General features: G+C 43.2%; 1 protein-coding gene across 1 annotated transcript; it reads left to right on the plus strand.

Annotated features, from left to right (window-relative positions):
• The first annotated feature begins 242 nt into the window (after window positions 1-242).
• Window positions 243-4,232, plus strand: LOC135526526 (E3 ubiquitin-protein ligase TRIM39-like). Its single transcript, XM_064954991.1, has 2 exons — window positions 243-492; window positions 2,370-4,232. Exon 2 carries the CDS (start codon window positions 2,372-2,374, stop codon window positions 4,052-4,054), a length of 1,683 nt encoding a protein of 560 aa, XP_064811063.1. The 5' UTR covers window positions 243-492; window positions 2,370-2,371; the 3' UTR covers window positions 4,055-4,232.
• The last annotated feature ends 13,791 nt before the right edge of the window (window positions 4,233-18,023 follow it).

Raw genomic sequence — 18,023 nt, forward strand, 5'->3', positions numbered from 1 at the left:
TGACACATCGATTACATGTCCAAATTATAAGTGTTTCTATACTATGTCATTCTTTCCTGTTGTTTCTACCCATAAACCTCTTTAATCCTATGAAACTGGGAAGTAGTTGTTTCACTAGAATTATTCTTTTACCATATTACAGTTTTGGTGTAAAAGGGTAAGCCTTCCCTCATCTTTTACAAGCTGGTTTTCATACCCGAAAGGTGAGGCCATATCGTGAATGGTGCAAAAGGGTTTTAAAGAACAGTTATGTCGATATGACATAAGTGCATGAGCTGTGAATGGTGAACTTCCCGAGCAGGAAATAGAGACAGGTATTCTGTCACTCAACTGACGGTAAGGAGCATCAGAGAGTTGATAGAAGTGGAATGTAACACATCTTGTCTCATTTTGTCTCATCTTCAGAGGATTCTTATACACAGCTGCACTACTAGGACCGGAGTGGTGGAGAAAGCAGTGTCCACACAGACACATTCATACACACAAACAAAGGTGAGTAAAGAGTTAATCACAGCCCTTTCTGTGTCCTCACCTGTTTTTACTTGTTCGTCTTTAAAAACTCATTTGCATACAAAATATATTTGCATGTATATTTGTATATGTATATATTCTTATCCCATTCATTTACTTAGATTTGTGTGTATTGGGTAGTTGTTGTGGAATTACATGTTAGATATTGCTGCACTGTTGGAACTAGAAGCGCAAGCATTTCGTTACACTCGCAATAAACTTCTGCTGTGTATGTGACCAATACAATTTGAACTACTCTAATTCTAAATGAATGTACAGTTAGTACTACTCTGCCTTCAGAAAGTATTCACACCCCTTGATTTTCTATCCAACAGTTGTGTTACAGACAGCATTGGAAATGGATGTCAAAGTGAAATAACGTTTTTAGAATGTTTTACAAATTAATTCAAAAAAGAAAAGCTGAAATGTCTTGAGTCAATAACTACTCAACCCCTTTGTTGTGGCAAGCTTAAATAAGTTCAGAGGTAACAATGTGCTTTACAAGTCGTATAATAAGTTACATGGACTCACTTTGTGTGCAATAATAGCGTTTAACATCATTTTTGAACAACTACCTCATCTCTGTACCCCACACATACAATTATCTGTGAGGTCCCTCAGCCATGCAGTACATTTCTGTAACGTATAAGCAGGGAGTCCGGAAGCAGGTGCAGAAGGTGCGTTTAATAATAATAAACATGAAGAAAATACAAAACAGGAGCAGCGTACTGAACGTCACTAAACCAATACTGCTTGATGACTGAGTATGAAGGGAGATTAATCAGGGTGGTGATGTAGTCCAGGTGTGCTTAACGACGGGGAACAGGTGTGCGCAAAGACGGTTGCCAGGGCCGGTTGTTAGTACACCGGAGACGTTGAGCGCCAGAGGGAGGCACAGATTTTAATAGCTGTGATAGAAGAAAAATTAGGATGAATCAACAACATTGTAGTTACTCCACTATATTATAAATCATGCATGCTGTTTGAAATAAGTCCCTAAAGAAAAACCACAAAAGAAATTGGCATATAAATTCACTTTATTTCCTTAATACAAAGTGTTATGTTTGGAGCAAATCCAACACATCACTGACTACATCTCTTCATATTTTCAAGCATGGTGGTGGCTGCATCATATTATGGGTATGCTTGTCATCAGCAAGGACTAGAGAGTGTTTTAGGATAAAAATAAATGGAATAGAGCTAAGCACAAGCAAAATCCTAGCGGAAAAGCTGGTTCAATATGCTTTCCAACAGACACTGGTAGACAAATTCACCTTTCAGCAGGACAATAACCTAAGACACAATGCCAAATATACACCGGAGTTGCTTTCCAAGATGACATTGAATGTTCTTGAGTGGCCTAGTTACAGTTTTGACTTAAATCTGCTTGAAAATCTATGGCAAGACATAACAATGGCTATAGAGCAATGATCAACAACCAACTTGACAGAGCTTGAAGAATTATAAAAATAATAATGTTCTAATATTGTACAATCCAGGTGTGCAAAGCTCTGAGAGACTAACCCAGAAAGACTCACAGCTGTAATCACTGCCAAAGGTGATTCTAACATGTATTGACTCAGGGGTATGAATAGTTGTGTAAATTAGATAATTCTCTATTTAATTTTCAATAAATGTGCTAACATTTCTAAAAACATGTTTTCACTTTGTCATTACTGAGTATCGTGTGTAGATGGGTGAGAGAAAAATGATATTTAATCCATTTTGAAGTCAGGCTGTAACACAACAAAATGTGGAATAAGTCAAGAGGTATGAATACTTTCTGAAGACACTGTACGTTTAGTAAGCAAAGCTATCAAAGCTCACTCATTCCAATAACTGTTCATTATGTGTTTCAGATATGGTATCGCCCAGCAGTCTCCTGTCTGAAGAGCAGTTCCAGTGTGCTATCTGTCTGGATGTGTTTACTGACCCAGTCTCCATCCCATGTGGACACAACTTCTGCAAGGCCTGTATCAAAGGATACTGGGATAGCACAGATCTGTGCCAGTGTCCCCTGTGTAACAAGATGTTCCACAGAAGACCTGAACCAGATGTCAACAGAACACTCAAAGGAGTTGCGGAGCATTTCAAGGGATTGAGAGTGAGAGACATAGAGGATTCCGCTGCAGAGCCCGGAGAAGTGGTCTGTGATGTCTGCACTGGCAGGAAGTGCAAGGCTCGGAAGTCCTGCCTTATTTGTCTGACCTCGTACTGTGACACTCATCTGGAGCATCATCAGATAGCCCCAGCCCTGAAGAGACACCAACTGATCGACCCTGTAAAGAACCTTGAAGACAGGGTATGTAAGAAACACAACAAACTCCTCGAGCTGTTCTGTAGGACTGACCAGACATGTGTGTGTCAGTTCTGCTCAGAGACTGACCACAAGGATCACAACAGCATACCTCTGGAAGAAGAATGTGACCAAAGGAAGGCTCAGCTTGGGAAGACAGAGGCAAAAGTGAAGCAGATGATTCAGGAGCATCTGCAGAAGGTCAAGGAGATCAAACACTCAGTAGATCTCAGCAAGAGACACACTGAGATGGATATATTTGGCAAAGTGCAGGTTTTCACCGCTCTAGTTCACTCCATTGAGAAATTTCAGGCTGAGCTCATTGGTGTGGTTGAGCAGAAGCAAAAAGCTGTAGACAGGTGGGGTGAAGGTCTTATTAAAGAACTGGAGCAAGAAATCACTGAGCTGAAGAGGATAAGCTCTGAGCTGGGGCAGCTCTCACACACTAAGGACCATCTCCAACTCCTCCAGTGCTCCCCATCCTGGTGTCTCCCAGTAAAGACCAAGAACTGGTCTGAGATCAGTGTTCAAAGCCACCTGCGCATGGGGTACATGAAAAGAGCTGTATCTCAACTGGAGGACATACTTATGAGTAAGGTAAAGAGATTTCATAATGAGATGGAGAATGAGCTGAGAACGTTGTGTGAAGCTAAGACAAAGAAGATTCAGCAGTATGCAATGGATGTGACTCTGGACCCTGATACAGCACATCCAGAACTAATCCTGTCCATGGATGGGAAACAAGTGAGGTGTGGGGATCAATCACAGAATTTCTTGAGGAACCCAAAGAGGTTTACTTATACATACAGTGTCCTGGGGAAGGAAGGGTTCTCCTCAGGGAAATCCTACTTTGAGGTACAGGTGAAGGGGAAGACTGAATGGGATTTAGGAGTGGCCAATGAGTCAATCAATAGGCAGGGGTGGTTACCACTGAGCCCTGAGGATGGACTCTGGACTTTTGGCCTGGATACAGATAATGACTACGTGCCTAATGATCCCAAAGTACACTACTACCTGAAAAAGAAGCCCCAGAAGGTGGGGGTGTTTGTGGATTATGAGGAGGGTCGGGTCTCCATTTATGATGTGGATGCCACAGCCAGATCTCACATCTGCTCTTTCACTGGCTACAAATTCACTGAGAAACTCTATCCATACTTCCACTGTGGGTATCCAGATGGTAAAAGAAACGTAGCTCCACTGGTCATCTCTCCTGTCAGTCACATGACTGGCCCAGTGCTAGGGGTGTGAGTCGATATAAACAAATAGTTGCTTGTTTTTTTTTAGGATGAGGATACAGTGACTTAGTAATTCTGGCCTTCATTCCTGTATATTGTGTGTACTCTGATGTAGCTAATCTCAAGGTATAAATGTATCAATGCAACTGTTTCTCTCATTTTTCTTGTGAAAATAAAGAAAAAGTACTGTACTTCCCTAAACTCTGTGTGTGTTGATCTGTCTCTGTATGTTGGATTGATGGCTGAAGCAAAATGCCAAAGGAGAGTGGGGAACATCATTCCTGGTATTGCTAATTGACCTGATCCGATCTGGTCTGACGGGAACAGCAAGCAGGTGTGCATTCCCCTGCAAGGCGGGTGGCACACGAGCTCTGGGGGCCCCAAACCCCTTCTCCCAATATAGCATATGAACATGTCATAAGCCATGGCCAAAATGTTTAGAATTACAGGGAATTAGGTGTAAAACTGCAACATTTTATCTCAGCCTCATGGCAAAATGTATAGAATAGCAGTGAATTATCTTTAAAAATGCTAAATTCTCTAAGCCTCATTGTAAAATCCAATCAAATTTTATTTGTCACATGCGCCGAATCCAACAGGTGTAGACCTTACAGTGAAATGCTTACTTACGAGCCCCTAACCGACAGCGTAGTTTCAAAAATACGGGTAAGAACAAGAGATAAAAGTAACAAGTAATTAAAGAGGAGCAGTAAAAAACAACAATATATACAGGGGGGTGCTGGTACAGAGTCAATGTGCGGGGGCAGCGGTTAGTTGTAAGTAGAGTTAATTAAAAGTGACTATGCATAGATGACAACAGAGAGTGGCAGTGATGGTGAGAGGGGAGTGGGTGGCAATGTGAATAGTCTGGGTAGCCATTTGACTAGATGTTCAGGAGTCTTATGGCTTGGGGGTAGAAGCTGTTTAGAAGCCTCTTGGACCTAGATTTGGCGCTCCAGTACAGCTTGCCGTGTGGTAGCAGAGAGAACAGTCTATGACTAGGGTGGCTGGACTATGACCAGGGCCTTCCTCTGACACCGCCTGGTATAAAGGTCCTGGATGGCAGGAAGCTTGGCCCCAGTTATGTACTGGGCCATTTGCATTACCCTCTGTAGTGCCTTGTGGTCGGAGGCTGAGCAGTTGCCATACCAGGCAGTGATGCAACCAGCTCTCGATGGTGCAGCTGTAGAACCTTTTGAGGATCTGAGGACCCATGCCAAATCTTTTCAGTTGGGGGAATAGGTTTTGTCGTGCCCGCTTCATGACTGTCATGGTGTGCTTGGACTATGTTACTTTGTTGGTGATGTGGACACCAAGGAACTTGAAGCTCTCAACCTGCTCCACTGCAGCTCTGTCGATGAGAATGGGGGCGTGCTCGGTCCTCTTTTTCCTGTAGTCCACACAATCATCTCCTTAGTCTTGATCACGTTGAGGGAGAGGTTGTTGTCCTGGCACCACCCGGCCAGGTCTCTGACCTCCTCCCTATAGGCTGTCTCATTGTTATCGGTGATTAGGCCTACCACTGCTGTGTCATCGGCAAATTTAATAATGGCGTTGGAGTCGTGCCTGGCCATGCAGTCATGAGTGAACAGGGAGTACAGGAGGGGGCTTGGCAAGCACCCCTGAGGGGCCCCTGTGTTGAGGATCAGCGTGGCAGATGTGTTGTTATGTACCCTCACCACCTGGGTGTGGCCCGTCAGGAAGTCCAGGATCCAGTTGCAGACGGAGGTGTTTAATCCCAGGTTCCTTAGCTTATTGATGAGCTTTGAGGGCACTATGGTGTTGAACACTAAGCTGTACTCAATGAATAGCATTCTCACATAGGTGTTCCTTTTGTCCAGGTGGGAAAGGGCAGTATGGAGTGCCATAGGGACTGCATCATCTGTGGATCTGTTGGGACGGTATGCAAAATGTAGTGGGTCCAGGGTTTCTAGAATGATGGTGTTGATCTGAGCCATGACTAGCCTTTCAAAGCACTTCATGGCTACAGACGTGAGTGCTACGGGTCGGTAGTCATTTAAGCAGGTTACCTTAGTGTTCTTGGGCACAGGCACTATGGTGGTCTGCTTAAAACATGTTGGTATTGCAGACTCAGACAGGGAGAGGTTGAAAATGTCAGTGAAGACACTTGCTAGTTGGTCAGCGTATGCTCGCAGTACATGTCCTGGTAATCCGTCTGGCCCTGTGGCCTTGTGAATGTTGACCTGTCTGAAGGTCTTACTCACATCGGCTGCGGAGAGCGTGATCACACAGTCTTCCAGTACAGCTGGTGCTCTTATGCATGTTTCAGTGGTATTTACCTCGAAGTAAGCATAGAAGTAGTTTCGTTCGTCCGGTAGGCTCGTGTCACTGGGCAGCTCTCGACTGTGCTTCCCTTTGTAGTCTGTAATGGTTTGCAGGCCCTGCCACATCCAACAAGCATCAGAGCCGGTGTAGTGAGACTTGATCTTAGTCCTGTATTGACGCTTTGCCTGTTTGATGGTTTGTCGGAGGGCATAGCGGGATTACTTATAAGCTTTTTGGATTAGAGTCCCACTCCTTGAAAGCGGCAGCTCTATCCTTTAGCTCAGTGCGGATGCTGCCTGTAATCCATGGTTTCTGGTTGGGGTATGTACGTACGGTCACTGTTGGTGTGACGTCATTGGTGCACATATTGATGAAGCCAATGACAGATGTGGTGTACTCCTCGATGCCATTGGAGGAATCCCGGAAAATATTCCAGTCTGTGCTCGCAAAACAGTCCTGTAGTTTAGCATCTGCTTCATCTGACCACTTTTCTATTGATCTAGTCACTGGTGCTTCCAGCGAGGGAGAGCTTTGTATGCACCTCTGTGTGTGGAGTAAAGGTGGTCCAGAGTTATTTTCACTCTGGTTGCACATTTAGCATGTTGATTGAAATTAGCTAAAACTGATTTAAATTTCCCTGCATTAAACCTCTTGGCGCACCGATCCCTTTAGCGGGATCATTTTCGTCAACATCCGGTCAATTGCAGAGCACCAAATTCAAATTAAATGTAAAAAAGATTTAATGTTCATGAAATCACAAGTGCAATACACCAAATCACTGCTTAACTTAATCCACCCGGCGTGTCAGATATCAAAAAGGATTTACGGTGAAAGCAAACCATGTGAGGACAGCTCTCTCAGCAGACAAAACATTACAAACAGCTAGCAGCAAAGTAGATTGGTCACGAAAGTCAGAAAAGCAATAAAATAAATCCCTTACCTTTGATGATCTTCGTATGGTTGCACTCACGAGACTCCCAGTTACACAATAAATGTTTGTTTTGTTCGATAAAGATTATTTGTATATCCAAAAACCTCCATTTGGCTAGCGCGTTTTGTTTAGTAATCCACAGGTCACGACGGGCAGACAAAAATTCCAAATAGTATCCGTAAAGTTCTTAGAAACATGTCAAACGTTTTTTATAATCAATCGTCAGGTTGTTTTTACAATAAATAATCTATCATATTTCAACCGGACGGTAGCCTTTTCAATAGGAGAGAGAGAGAAAAGGTCTTGCTCCAGGCGCTCGCGCATGCACAAGTATGGGGACACCTAGCTATCCACTGACGCGATGTGATCATTCTCGCTCATTTTTCAGAATAAAAGCCTGAAACTATGTCTAAATCAAATCAAATCAAATCAAATTTATTTATATAGCCCTTCGTACATCAGCTGATATCTCAAAGTGCTGTACAGAAACCCAGCCTAAAACCCCAAACAGCAAGCAATGCAGGTGTAGAAGCACGGTGGCTAGGAAAAACTCCCTAGAAAAGCCAAAACCTAGGAAGAAACCTAGAGAGGAACCAGGCTATGTGGGGTGGCCAGTCCTCTTCTGGCTGTGCCGGGTAGAGATTATAACAGAACATGGCCAAGATGTTCAAATGTTCATAAATGACCAGCATGGTCGAATAATAATAAGGCAGAACAGTTGAAACTGGAGCAGCAGCACGGCCAGGTGGACTGGGGACAGCAAGGAGTCATCATGTCAAGTAGTCCTGGGGCATGGTCCTAGGGCTCAGGTCAGTTGAAACTGGAGCAGCAGCACGGCCAGGTGGACTGGGGACAGCAAGGAGTCATCATGTCAGGTAGTCCTGGGGCATGGTCCTAGGGCTCAGGTCCTCCGAGAGAGAGAAGGAGAGAATTAGAGAACGCACACTTAGATTCACACAGGACACCGAATTGGACAGGAGAAGTACTCCAGATATAACAAACTGACCCCAGCCCCCCGACACATAAACTACTGCAGCATAAATACTGGAGGCTGAGACAGGAGGGGTCAGGAGACACTGTGGCCCCACCCGAGGACACCCCCGGACAGGGCCAAACAGGAAGGATATAACCCCAACCACTTTGCCAAAGCACAGCCCCCACACCACTGGAGGGATGTCTTCAACCACCAACTTACCATCCTGAGACAAAGCTGAGTATAGCCCGCAAAGATCTCCGCCACGGCACAACCCAAGGGGGGGGGCGCCAACCCAGACAGGATGACCACATCAGTGAATCAACCCACTCAGGTGACGCACCCCCTCCAGGGACGGCATGAGAGAGCCCCAGCAAGCCAGTGACTCAGCCCCTGTAATAGGGTTAGAGGCAGAGAATCCCAGTGGAAAGAGGGGAACCGGCCAGGCAGAGACAGCAAGGGTGGTTCGTTGCTCCAGAGCCTTTCCGTTCACCTTCCCACTCCTGGGCCAGACTACACTCAATCATATGACCCACTGAAGAGATGAGTCTTCAGTAAAGACTTAAAGGTTGAGACCGAGTTTGCGTCTCTGACATGGGTAGGCAGACCGTTCCATAAAAATGGAGCTCTATAGGAGAAAGCCCTGCCTCCAGCTGTTTGCTTAGAAATTCTAGGGACAATTAGGAGGCCTGCGTCTTGTGACCGTAGCGTACGTGTAGGTATGTACGGCAGGACCAAATCAGAGAGATAGGTAGGAGCAAGCCCATGCAATGCTTTGTAGGTTAGCAGTAAAACCTTGAAATCAGCCCTTGCTTTGACAGGAAGCCAGTGTAGGGAGGCTAGCACTGGAGTAATATGATCAAATTTTTTGGTTCTAGTCAGGATTCTAGCAGCCGTATTTAGCACTAACTGAAGTTTATTTAGTGCTTTATCCGGGTAGCCGGAAAGTAGAGCATTGCAGTAGTCTAACCTAGAAGTGACAAAAGCATGGATTAATTTTTCTGCATCATTTTTGGACAGAAAGTTTCTGATTTTTGCAATGTTACGTAGATGGAAAAAAGCTGTCCTTGAAATGGTCTTGATATGTTCTTCAAAAGAGAGATCAGGGTCCAGAGTAACGCCGAGGTCCTTCACAGTTTTATTTGAGATGACTGTACAACCATTAAGATTAATTGTCAGATTCAACAAAAGATCTCTTTGTTTCTTGGGACCTAGAACAAGCATCTCTGTTTTATCCGAGTTTAAAAGTAGAAAGTTTGCTGCCATCCACTTCCTTATGTCTGAAACACATGCTTCTAGCGAGGGCAATTTTGGGGCTTCACCATGTTTCATTGAAATGTACAGCTGTGTATCATCCGCATAGCAGTGAAAGTTAACATTATGTTTTCGAATAACATCCCCAAGAGGTAAAATATATAGTGAAAACAACAGCGGTCCTAAAACGGAACCTTGAGGAACACCGAAATTTACAGTTGATTTGTCAGAGGACAAACCATCCACAGAGACAAACTGATATCTTTCCGACAGATAAGATCTAAACCAGGCCAGAACTTGTCCGTGTAGACCAATTTGGGTTTCCAATCTCTCCAAAAGAATGTGGTGATCGATGGTATCAAAAGCAGCACTAAGGTCTAGGAGCACGAGGACAGATGCAGAGCCTCGGTCCGATGCCATTAAAATGTCATTTACCACCTTCACAAGTGCCGTCTCAGTGCTATGATGGGGTCTAAAACCAGACTGAAGCATTTCATATACATTGTTTGTCTTCAGGAAGGCAGTGAGTTGCTGAGCAACAGCCTTTTCTAAGATTTTTGAGAGGAATGGAAGATTCGATATAGGCCGATAGTTTTTTATATTTTCTGGGTCAAGGTTTGGCTTTTTCAAGAGAGGCTTTATTACTGCCACTTTTAGTGAGTTTGGTACACATCCGGTGGATAGAGAGCCGTTTATTATGTTCAACATAGGAGGGCCAAGCACAGGAAGCAGCTCTTTCAGTAGTTTAGTTGGAATAGGGTCCAGTAAGCAGCTTGAAGGTTTAGAGGCCATGATTATTTTCATCATTGTGTCAAGAGATATAGTACTAAAACACTTGAGCGTCTCTCTTGATCCTAGGTCCACGCAGAGTTGTGCAGACTCAGGACAACTGAGCTTTGAAGGAATACGCAGATTTAAAGAGGAGTCTGTAATTTGCTTTCTAATAATCATAATTTTTTCCTCAAAGAAGTTCATGAATTTATCACTGCTAAAGTGAAAGTCATCCTCTCTTGGGGAATGCTGCTTTTTAGTTAGCTTTGCGACCGTATCAAAAAGGAATTTTGGATTGTTCTTATTGTCCTCAATTAAGTTAGAAAAATAGGATGATCGAGCAGCAGTAAGGGCTCTTCGGTACTGCACGGTACTGTCTTTCCAAGCTAGACGGAAGACTTCCAGTTTGGTGTGGCGCCATTTCCGTTCCAATTTTCTGGAAGCTTGCTTCAGAGCTCGGGTATTTTCTGTGTACCAGGGAGCTAGTTTCTTATGAGAAATGTTTTTAGTTTTTAGGGGTGCAACTGCATCTAGGGTATTGCGCAAGGTTAAATTGAGTTCCTCAGTTAGGTGGTTAACTGATTTTTGTCCTCTGGTGTCATTGGGTAGACAGAGGGAATCTGGAAGGACATCAAGGAATCTTTGTGTTGTCTGTGAATTTATAGCACGACTTTTGATGTTCCTTGGTTGGGGTCTGAGCAGATTATTTGTTGCAATTGCAAACGTAATAAAATGGTGGTCCGATAGTCCTGGATTATGAGGAAAAACATTAAGATCCACAACATTTATTCCATGGGACAAAACTAGGTCCAGCGTATGACTGTGACAGTGAGTGGGTCCAGAGACATGTTGGACAAAACCCACTGAGTCGATGATGGCTCCGAAAGCCTTTTGGAGTGGGTCTGTGGACTTTTCCATGTGAATATTAAAGTCACCAAAGATTAGAATATTATCTGCTATGACTACAAGGTCCGATAGGAATTCAGGGAACTCAGTGAGGAACGCTGTATATGACCCAGGAGGCCTGTAAACAGTAGCTATAAAAAGTGATTGAGTAGGCTGCATAGATTTCATGACTAGAAGCTCAAAAGACGAAAACGTCATTTTTTTTTTGTAAATTGAAATTTGCTATCGTAAATGTTAGCAACACCTCCACCTTTGCGGGATGCACGGGGATATGGTCACTAGTGTAGCCAGGAGGTGAGGCCTCATTTAACACAGTAAATTCATCAGGCTTAAGCCATGTTTCAGTCAGGCCAATCACATCAAGATTATGATCAGTGATTAGTTCATTGACTATAATTGCCTTTGAAGTAAGGGATCTAACATTAAGTAGCCCTATTTTGAGATGTGAGGTATCATGATCTCTTTCAATAATGACAGGAATGGAGGTGGTCTTTATCCTAGTGAGATTGCTAAGGCGAACACCGCCATGTTTAGTTTTGCGCAACCTAGGTCGAGGCACAGACACGGTCTCAATGGTAATAGCTGAGCTGACTACACTGACTATGCTAGTGGCAGATTCCACTATGCTGCAGGCTGGCTAACAGCCTGCTGCCTGGCCTGCACCCTATTTCATTGTGGAGCTAGAGGAGTTAGAGCCCTGTCTATGTTGGTAGATAAGATGAGAGCACCCCTCCAGCTTGGATGGAGTCCGTCACTCCTCAGCAGGTCAGGCTTGGTCCTGTTTGTGGGTGAGTCCCAAAAGAGGGCCAATTATCTACAAATTCTAACTTTTCGGAGGGGCAGAAAACAGTTTTCAACCAGCGATTGAGTTGTGAGACTCTGCTGTAGAGCTCATCACTCCCCCTAACTGGGAGGGGGCCAGAGACAATTACTCGATGCCGACACATCTTTCTAGCTGATTTACACGCAGAAGCTATGTTGCGCTTGGTGATCTCTGACTGTTTCATCCTAACATCGTTGGTGCCGACGTGGATAACAATATCTCTATACTCTCTACACTCGCCAGTTTTAGCTTTAGCCAGCACCATCTTCAGATTAGCCTTAACGTCGGTAGCCCTGCCCCCGGTAAACAGTGTATGATCGCTGGATGATTCGTTTTAAGTCTAATACTGCGGGTAATGGAGTCGCCAATGACTAGAGTTTTCAATTTGTCAGAGCTAATGGTGGGAAGCTTCGGCGTCTCAGACCCCGTAACGGGAGGAGTATAGACCAGAGAAGGCTCGGCCTCTGACTCCGACTCGCTACTTAATGGGGAAAACCGGTTGAAAGTTTCTGTCGGCTGAATGAGCGACACCGGTTGAGCGTTCCTACAGCATTTCCTTCCAGAAACCGTGAGAAAGTTGTCCGGCTGCGGGGACTGTGCCAGGGGATTTATACTACTATCTGTACTTGCTGGTGGCACAGACGCTGTTTCATCCTTTCCTACACTGAAATTACCCTTGCCTAACGATTGCGTCTGAAGCCGGGCTTGTAGCACAGCTATCCTCGCCGTAAGCCTGATGTTACTACTTAGCTTCGGGTGTTGGAGGTCCTGACGAATCGTGTCCAGATAAAGCGTCCGGAGTGAAAAAGTTGTGGGTGGAAAAAAAAAAAAAAAAAAGTCAGTATATATATATATATATATATATATATATATGTGTGTGTGTGTATAACAACAGTAATTAAAAAGTAAAAACCGTAAAATTGTCAGGTAGCAAAATAGGTTGGCAACAAAACGCACAGCACAGCAACTCGAAAACAGGTCTGCAAGTTGTGACCTAAAGACTGTTCACACCATGTGGAAGCCATAGGGAAAGGAATCTGGTTGATATCCCTTTAAATGTAAAATAGGCTTGCTTGCTTGGTTGGATTTTCCTAAGGTTTTCGACTGCAATATCAGTTCAGTTATACTCACAGACAATTTTGACAGTTTTGGAAACTTTAGAGTGTTTTCTATCCTAATTTGCCAATTATATGCATATTCTAGCTTCTGGGCCTGAGAAATAGGCAGCTTACATTGGGCATGTTTTTCATCCAAACATCAAAATACTGCCCCCTAGTCTCAAGAGGTTTTAAAGTCCCCGGCTACAAGGAGCGCCACCTCTGGGTGAGCGTTTATTTGTTTGCTTATGGCGGAATACAGCTCATTCAATGCTATCTTGGTGCCAGCCTCTGACTATGGTGGGATGTAAACAGCTACAAAGAATATAGATGAAAACTCTCTCGGTAGGTAATGTGGTCTGCAGCTTATCATGAGAAACTCTACCTCAGACGAGCAATGGCTCGAGACCTCCTTAGATATCATGCACCAGCTGTTGTTTACAAAAATACATAGACCGCCACCCCTTGTCTTACCAGACGCCGCTGTTCTATCCTGGAGGTACATCATATAACCAGCCAGCTGTATGTTGATATTGTCGTCGTTCAGCCACGACTCCGTGAACCATAAGATGTTACAGTTTTTAATATCCCGTTGGTAGTTTAATCTGCCCAATAACTCGTCCATTTTATTGTTTAAAGATTGCATGTTTGCGAGCATAATTGAGGGGAGTGGGGGTTTATTAGATCGCCTCCTACTCCAGTGGGCCCTCCCTCCGGCCTCTTTCTTCTCCTCCTCGTCACGCAGATCACTGGGGTCGGGGCCTGTTCCCGAGGGGGCCGTATATCCTCCGCCTCTGGCTCGTGAAAGAAGGAAAAGGATTCTGCTGGTCCGTGGTGAGTAATTGCAGTCCTGATGTCTAGAAGTTATTTTTGGTCATAAGAGACGCAAGCAGCAACATTATGTACAAAAATAGTAAAAAATAAAAAGTTACAAACAACGCAGATAAATGAACAAAAAAACAATCGGTTGAGGGCACGTAAAGCGTCTGCCTTCTGCTCCGGCGCCAACTGTGTAGAACAGCATGGCATTAGCTATAAAACTGCATATTTTTCTCTCTGCTCTATGGCAATATATATAGAATTCCAGGAAATTTGTTTTGAAACAGCAATATTTTCTCTCAGCTTCATGGCAAAATGTGTAGAATATGGCATTTGCCATGAAACTGTACATTTTGGGTTGGGGTGGAACTTGCTCAGAGCTTGGCAAACTACGATATGCCACTGGACTGTTTGGACATGTTTTTATGATGAGATGCATAGGCTTTAGTGATTTATTTCATGAAGATTGAGAGCTCTTTTTAAAAATAATTGTCATGCACATGATAATTTCAGCTCATATGCATGTGGTACAAACATGGGTCAAATTTACTTGAGGTGCATTTTAGCCTTCCCGGCATGATGGAACCAATGGGAATAGATTCAAAAGTGCAAACTGGTCACCTGACACATTGAATGTTAGCTAAATCAATCATATCTAAAGTATTTGAAATACAATAAAAATGCAGGTTATGGACACTGATGTGACTTTGTGCCCGGCTTAATGTACCTTCAGAAAATATTGAGACCCCTTGGCCTTTTCCACATTTTGTTGTGTTACAGACGGAATTTAAAATGTTTTAACATTAGATTTTCTGTCAATGATTTTCTGTCACACACAATACCCCATAATGTCAAAATGTAATTATGTTTAAAAAAATGAAAATCTGCAATATCTTGAGTCAATAAGTATTCAACCCGTTTGTTATGGCAAGCCTAAATAAGTTAATGAGTAAGAATGTGCTTAACAAGTTACATAATAAGTTGCATGGACACACTCCGTGTGCAATAATAGTGTTTAAAATGCTTTTTGAATGACTACCTCATCTCTGTACCCCACACATACAATTATCTGTAAGGTCCCTCAGTCGAGCAGTGAGTTTCAAACACAGATTCAACCACAAAGACCAAGACAAAGACCAATACCTCGCAAAGAAGGGCACCTATTGGTAGATGGGTAAAAATGTCAAAAGCAGACACTGATTATCCCTTTGAGCATGGTGAAGTTATTATTAGACTTTGGATGGTGCATCACTACACCCAGTCACTACAAACACTCAGGGATTTCACCATGAGGCCAATGTTGACGTTAAAACAGTTACAGAGTTTCATGGCTGTGATTGGAGACAACTGAGGATGAATCAACAACATTGTAGTTACTCCACAATAGTAACTACACAATAGTAACTACACAATAGTAACTACAAGTAACTGCAAATAATTAACTTCAAGTGTTATGTTATCACTGAGTACCACTCTTCATATCTTCAAGCACGGTGGTGGCAACATCATGTTATGGGTATGCCTGTCATAAGCAAGGACTAGAAAGTTTTTTAGGATAAAAGAGCTAAGCACATGCAAAATCCAAGAGGCAAACCAGGGGTCTCATTTATAAAATGGACTTACGATCAATTTTGATCTCAGGAATGACTTACGCAGAAAAACATGTATGAGTAGTTATTTATAAAACCACACTTGAACGTGGAAAGGATCTTATCTCTACGCAAAGTCTAGACTTGACATAAGTGACTTCCCTGCTGGTTATGTAGGGGTATTGCAGTTTGGGACGCATATACGTCCAAGCCTGTAGTGAACTTTGCGGCAGCTTTATGAACAATTTGTTAAGAATGATCCATTAAAGGTGTGAGGAAGTAATTGCCAGACACTAGGTGTTTTGAATTAAAAACAGGATGGATGTTCTATAAATAGTGAGTCAAATTAGAAACAAGTAACCATGGCTGTTCTTGCCTTATTGGAAGACATTGAAAACCGTGCTTATGGAAGGGAGAGAGTTTTCAAAGACCGGAAGGACTTTTTTGGGTATGATGATCCATGGCTTATAAATCGATATTGTCTCCCAAGAAATGTTCTGTCTCCCCCCTATGCTATACGCGTATCTGTCCAAGTACTGTCCACTCTTGGATTCCTCGCTACTGGGACATTCCAGAGGGAAATGAGTGACAGGTCGCGTATATCACAGCCATCATTCAGCTGCATCCTGCCACAAGTGATCGAGGCGATTCTACACGTATTGTCCACGAACAGGCACGTGTCAAAGCCGAGTTTGTCCGCTCATTTAATTTCCCAGGGGTCATAGGTGCAGTTGACTGCACACATATTGCCTTACGCGCACCGCCTATAGATGAACATGTATATGTTAAGAGGAATCATTTCCATTCATTGAATGTTCAGATCAGCTGCGATGCCCGTATGCGACTACTCAATGTATGCTCCAAGTGGCCAGGGTCTACGCACCACTCGTTCATTCTGTGCCACATCAGAGTAGGCCTGCGTCTAGAAGCTGGTGAGAGTGGAGGCGGGTGGCTTCTCTATGAGTTATTTTTTCTAAAGTGTATAATAGCCTATTAACCGTGCAAAACAATGTAACACAATGGTTAGGTGACCGGGGTTCTCCACTGAAAACGTGGCTTTCACCCCCTTTGCCGGTCCCCTAACAGCAGAACAAAGCCGGTTGTGGAGCGCACCATCGGACTACTGAAGGGCAGGTGCCATCAGTTTTAAGTTCATTTGACAGTTATAGATCACGGGTGCTTAAGTTACACATGGGCTTCTTAAAACCTGCGTGAGCAAAGTTTTTTATGCTTAGTATCTTTTATGAAACGAACGTAAGCACCCCGTCGGAAATGATCTTACGACTAAGTTCAAGTATAAATCTAAGAACAGTTTTATAAATGAGGCCCCTGGTTGTCTGCTTTCTACCAGACACTGGGAGACATATTCACCTTTCAGCAGGATAATAACCTAAAACACAAGGCCAAATATACAACTGAGTTGCTTACCAAGACAACATTGAATGTTCCTGAGTGGCCTAGTTACAGTTTTGACTTAAATGGGCTTGAAAACCTATGGCAAGTCTTGAAAATGGTTGTCTAGAAATGATCAACAACCAACTTGACAGAGCTTGAAGAATTATAAAAATAATAATGTGCAAATACTGTACAACTCAGGTGTGCGAAGCTCTGAGAGACTTACCCAGAAAGACTCACAGATGTAATCACCGCCAAAGGTGATTCCAACATGTATTGGATCAGGGGGTTGAATACTAATGTAATTAAGATACTGTATATTAGTGTTACATTTTTTTTAAATAAATGCTAATATGACATTAGAGTATTTTGTGTAGATATTTGATGAACAAAATAACGATTAAATCCATTTTAATCCCACCTTGACACACAACCAAATGTGGAAAAAGTCAAGGGGTGTGAATACTTTCTGAAGGCACTGTATATGAAAAGTCTGACCACACCTTGTCTAACTGACCCATAATATAACATAACAGCAACACTTACTATATCTGACGTATCAATGCACAGTGTGCCCACACTATACAGTAGAATGCCCTAGATGCAGTTGTTTGCAGTAATGACAAAGTTAAATAGCAGTGCACCAATTTCTAACAATTCCACACACATTAGAATGATAATGGTTCAGTTCCACCACAAAGTGAACTGAGGTGAAGGTGACCCATCTGCCAAGCCCACTAAATAGGGAAAATGTCATTATAATGCTGCACAGTGAGCCTGATAAGGGTTGGATGACAAACACATTAGATGTGCGTTTCTGGGTCAGAGCCTACCTGTTCTTGTTGTTAATTGGGATCTTATTTAGGTCACTGAAACACTGGTGGAGAATGGACCAAGTTCTGTTACCTGAATCAGGGGGCACTGCAGAAGAAGAGAAGGTCTTCTGCTGAGGAATTGATTGTTGGGGTCTTGTGTCTGAGTTTGACTCTGGAAAATTATGTTTATTTGAGCTAGATTACTGTAACAGTGGTTGAGATCTGCCCAAGATTCTGTTATATGAGTTTTCAAGGAATTGAGTTGTTGCGGTTGTGTGTCTGGGTTTGAGTTTGAGTATGAACATATGTTTTAAAGGTAAGGC

Source organism: Oncorhynchus masou, chromosome 5, assembly GCF_036934945.1.
Source record: "Oncorhynchus masou masou isolate Uvic2021 chromosome 5, UVic_Omas_1.1, whole genome shotgun sequence".
NCBI classification, from domain to species: domain Eukaryota; kingdom Metazoa; phylum Chordata; class Actinopteri; order Salmoniformes; family Salmonidae; genus Oncorhynchus; species Oncorhynchus masou.

Excerpts from the sequence above, each read along its gene's own strand:
- LOC135526526 (XM_064954991.1), top strand. The coding sequence starts at position 2,372 with ATGGTATCGCCCAGCAGTCTCCTGTCTGAAGAGCAGTTCCAGTGTGCT.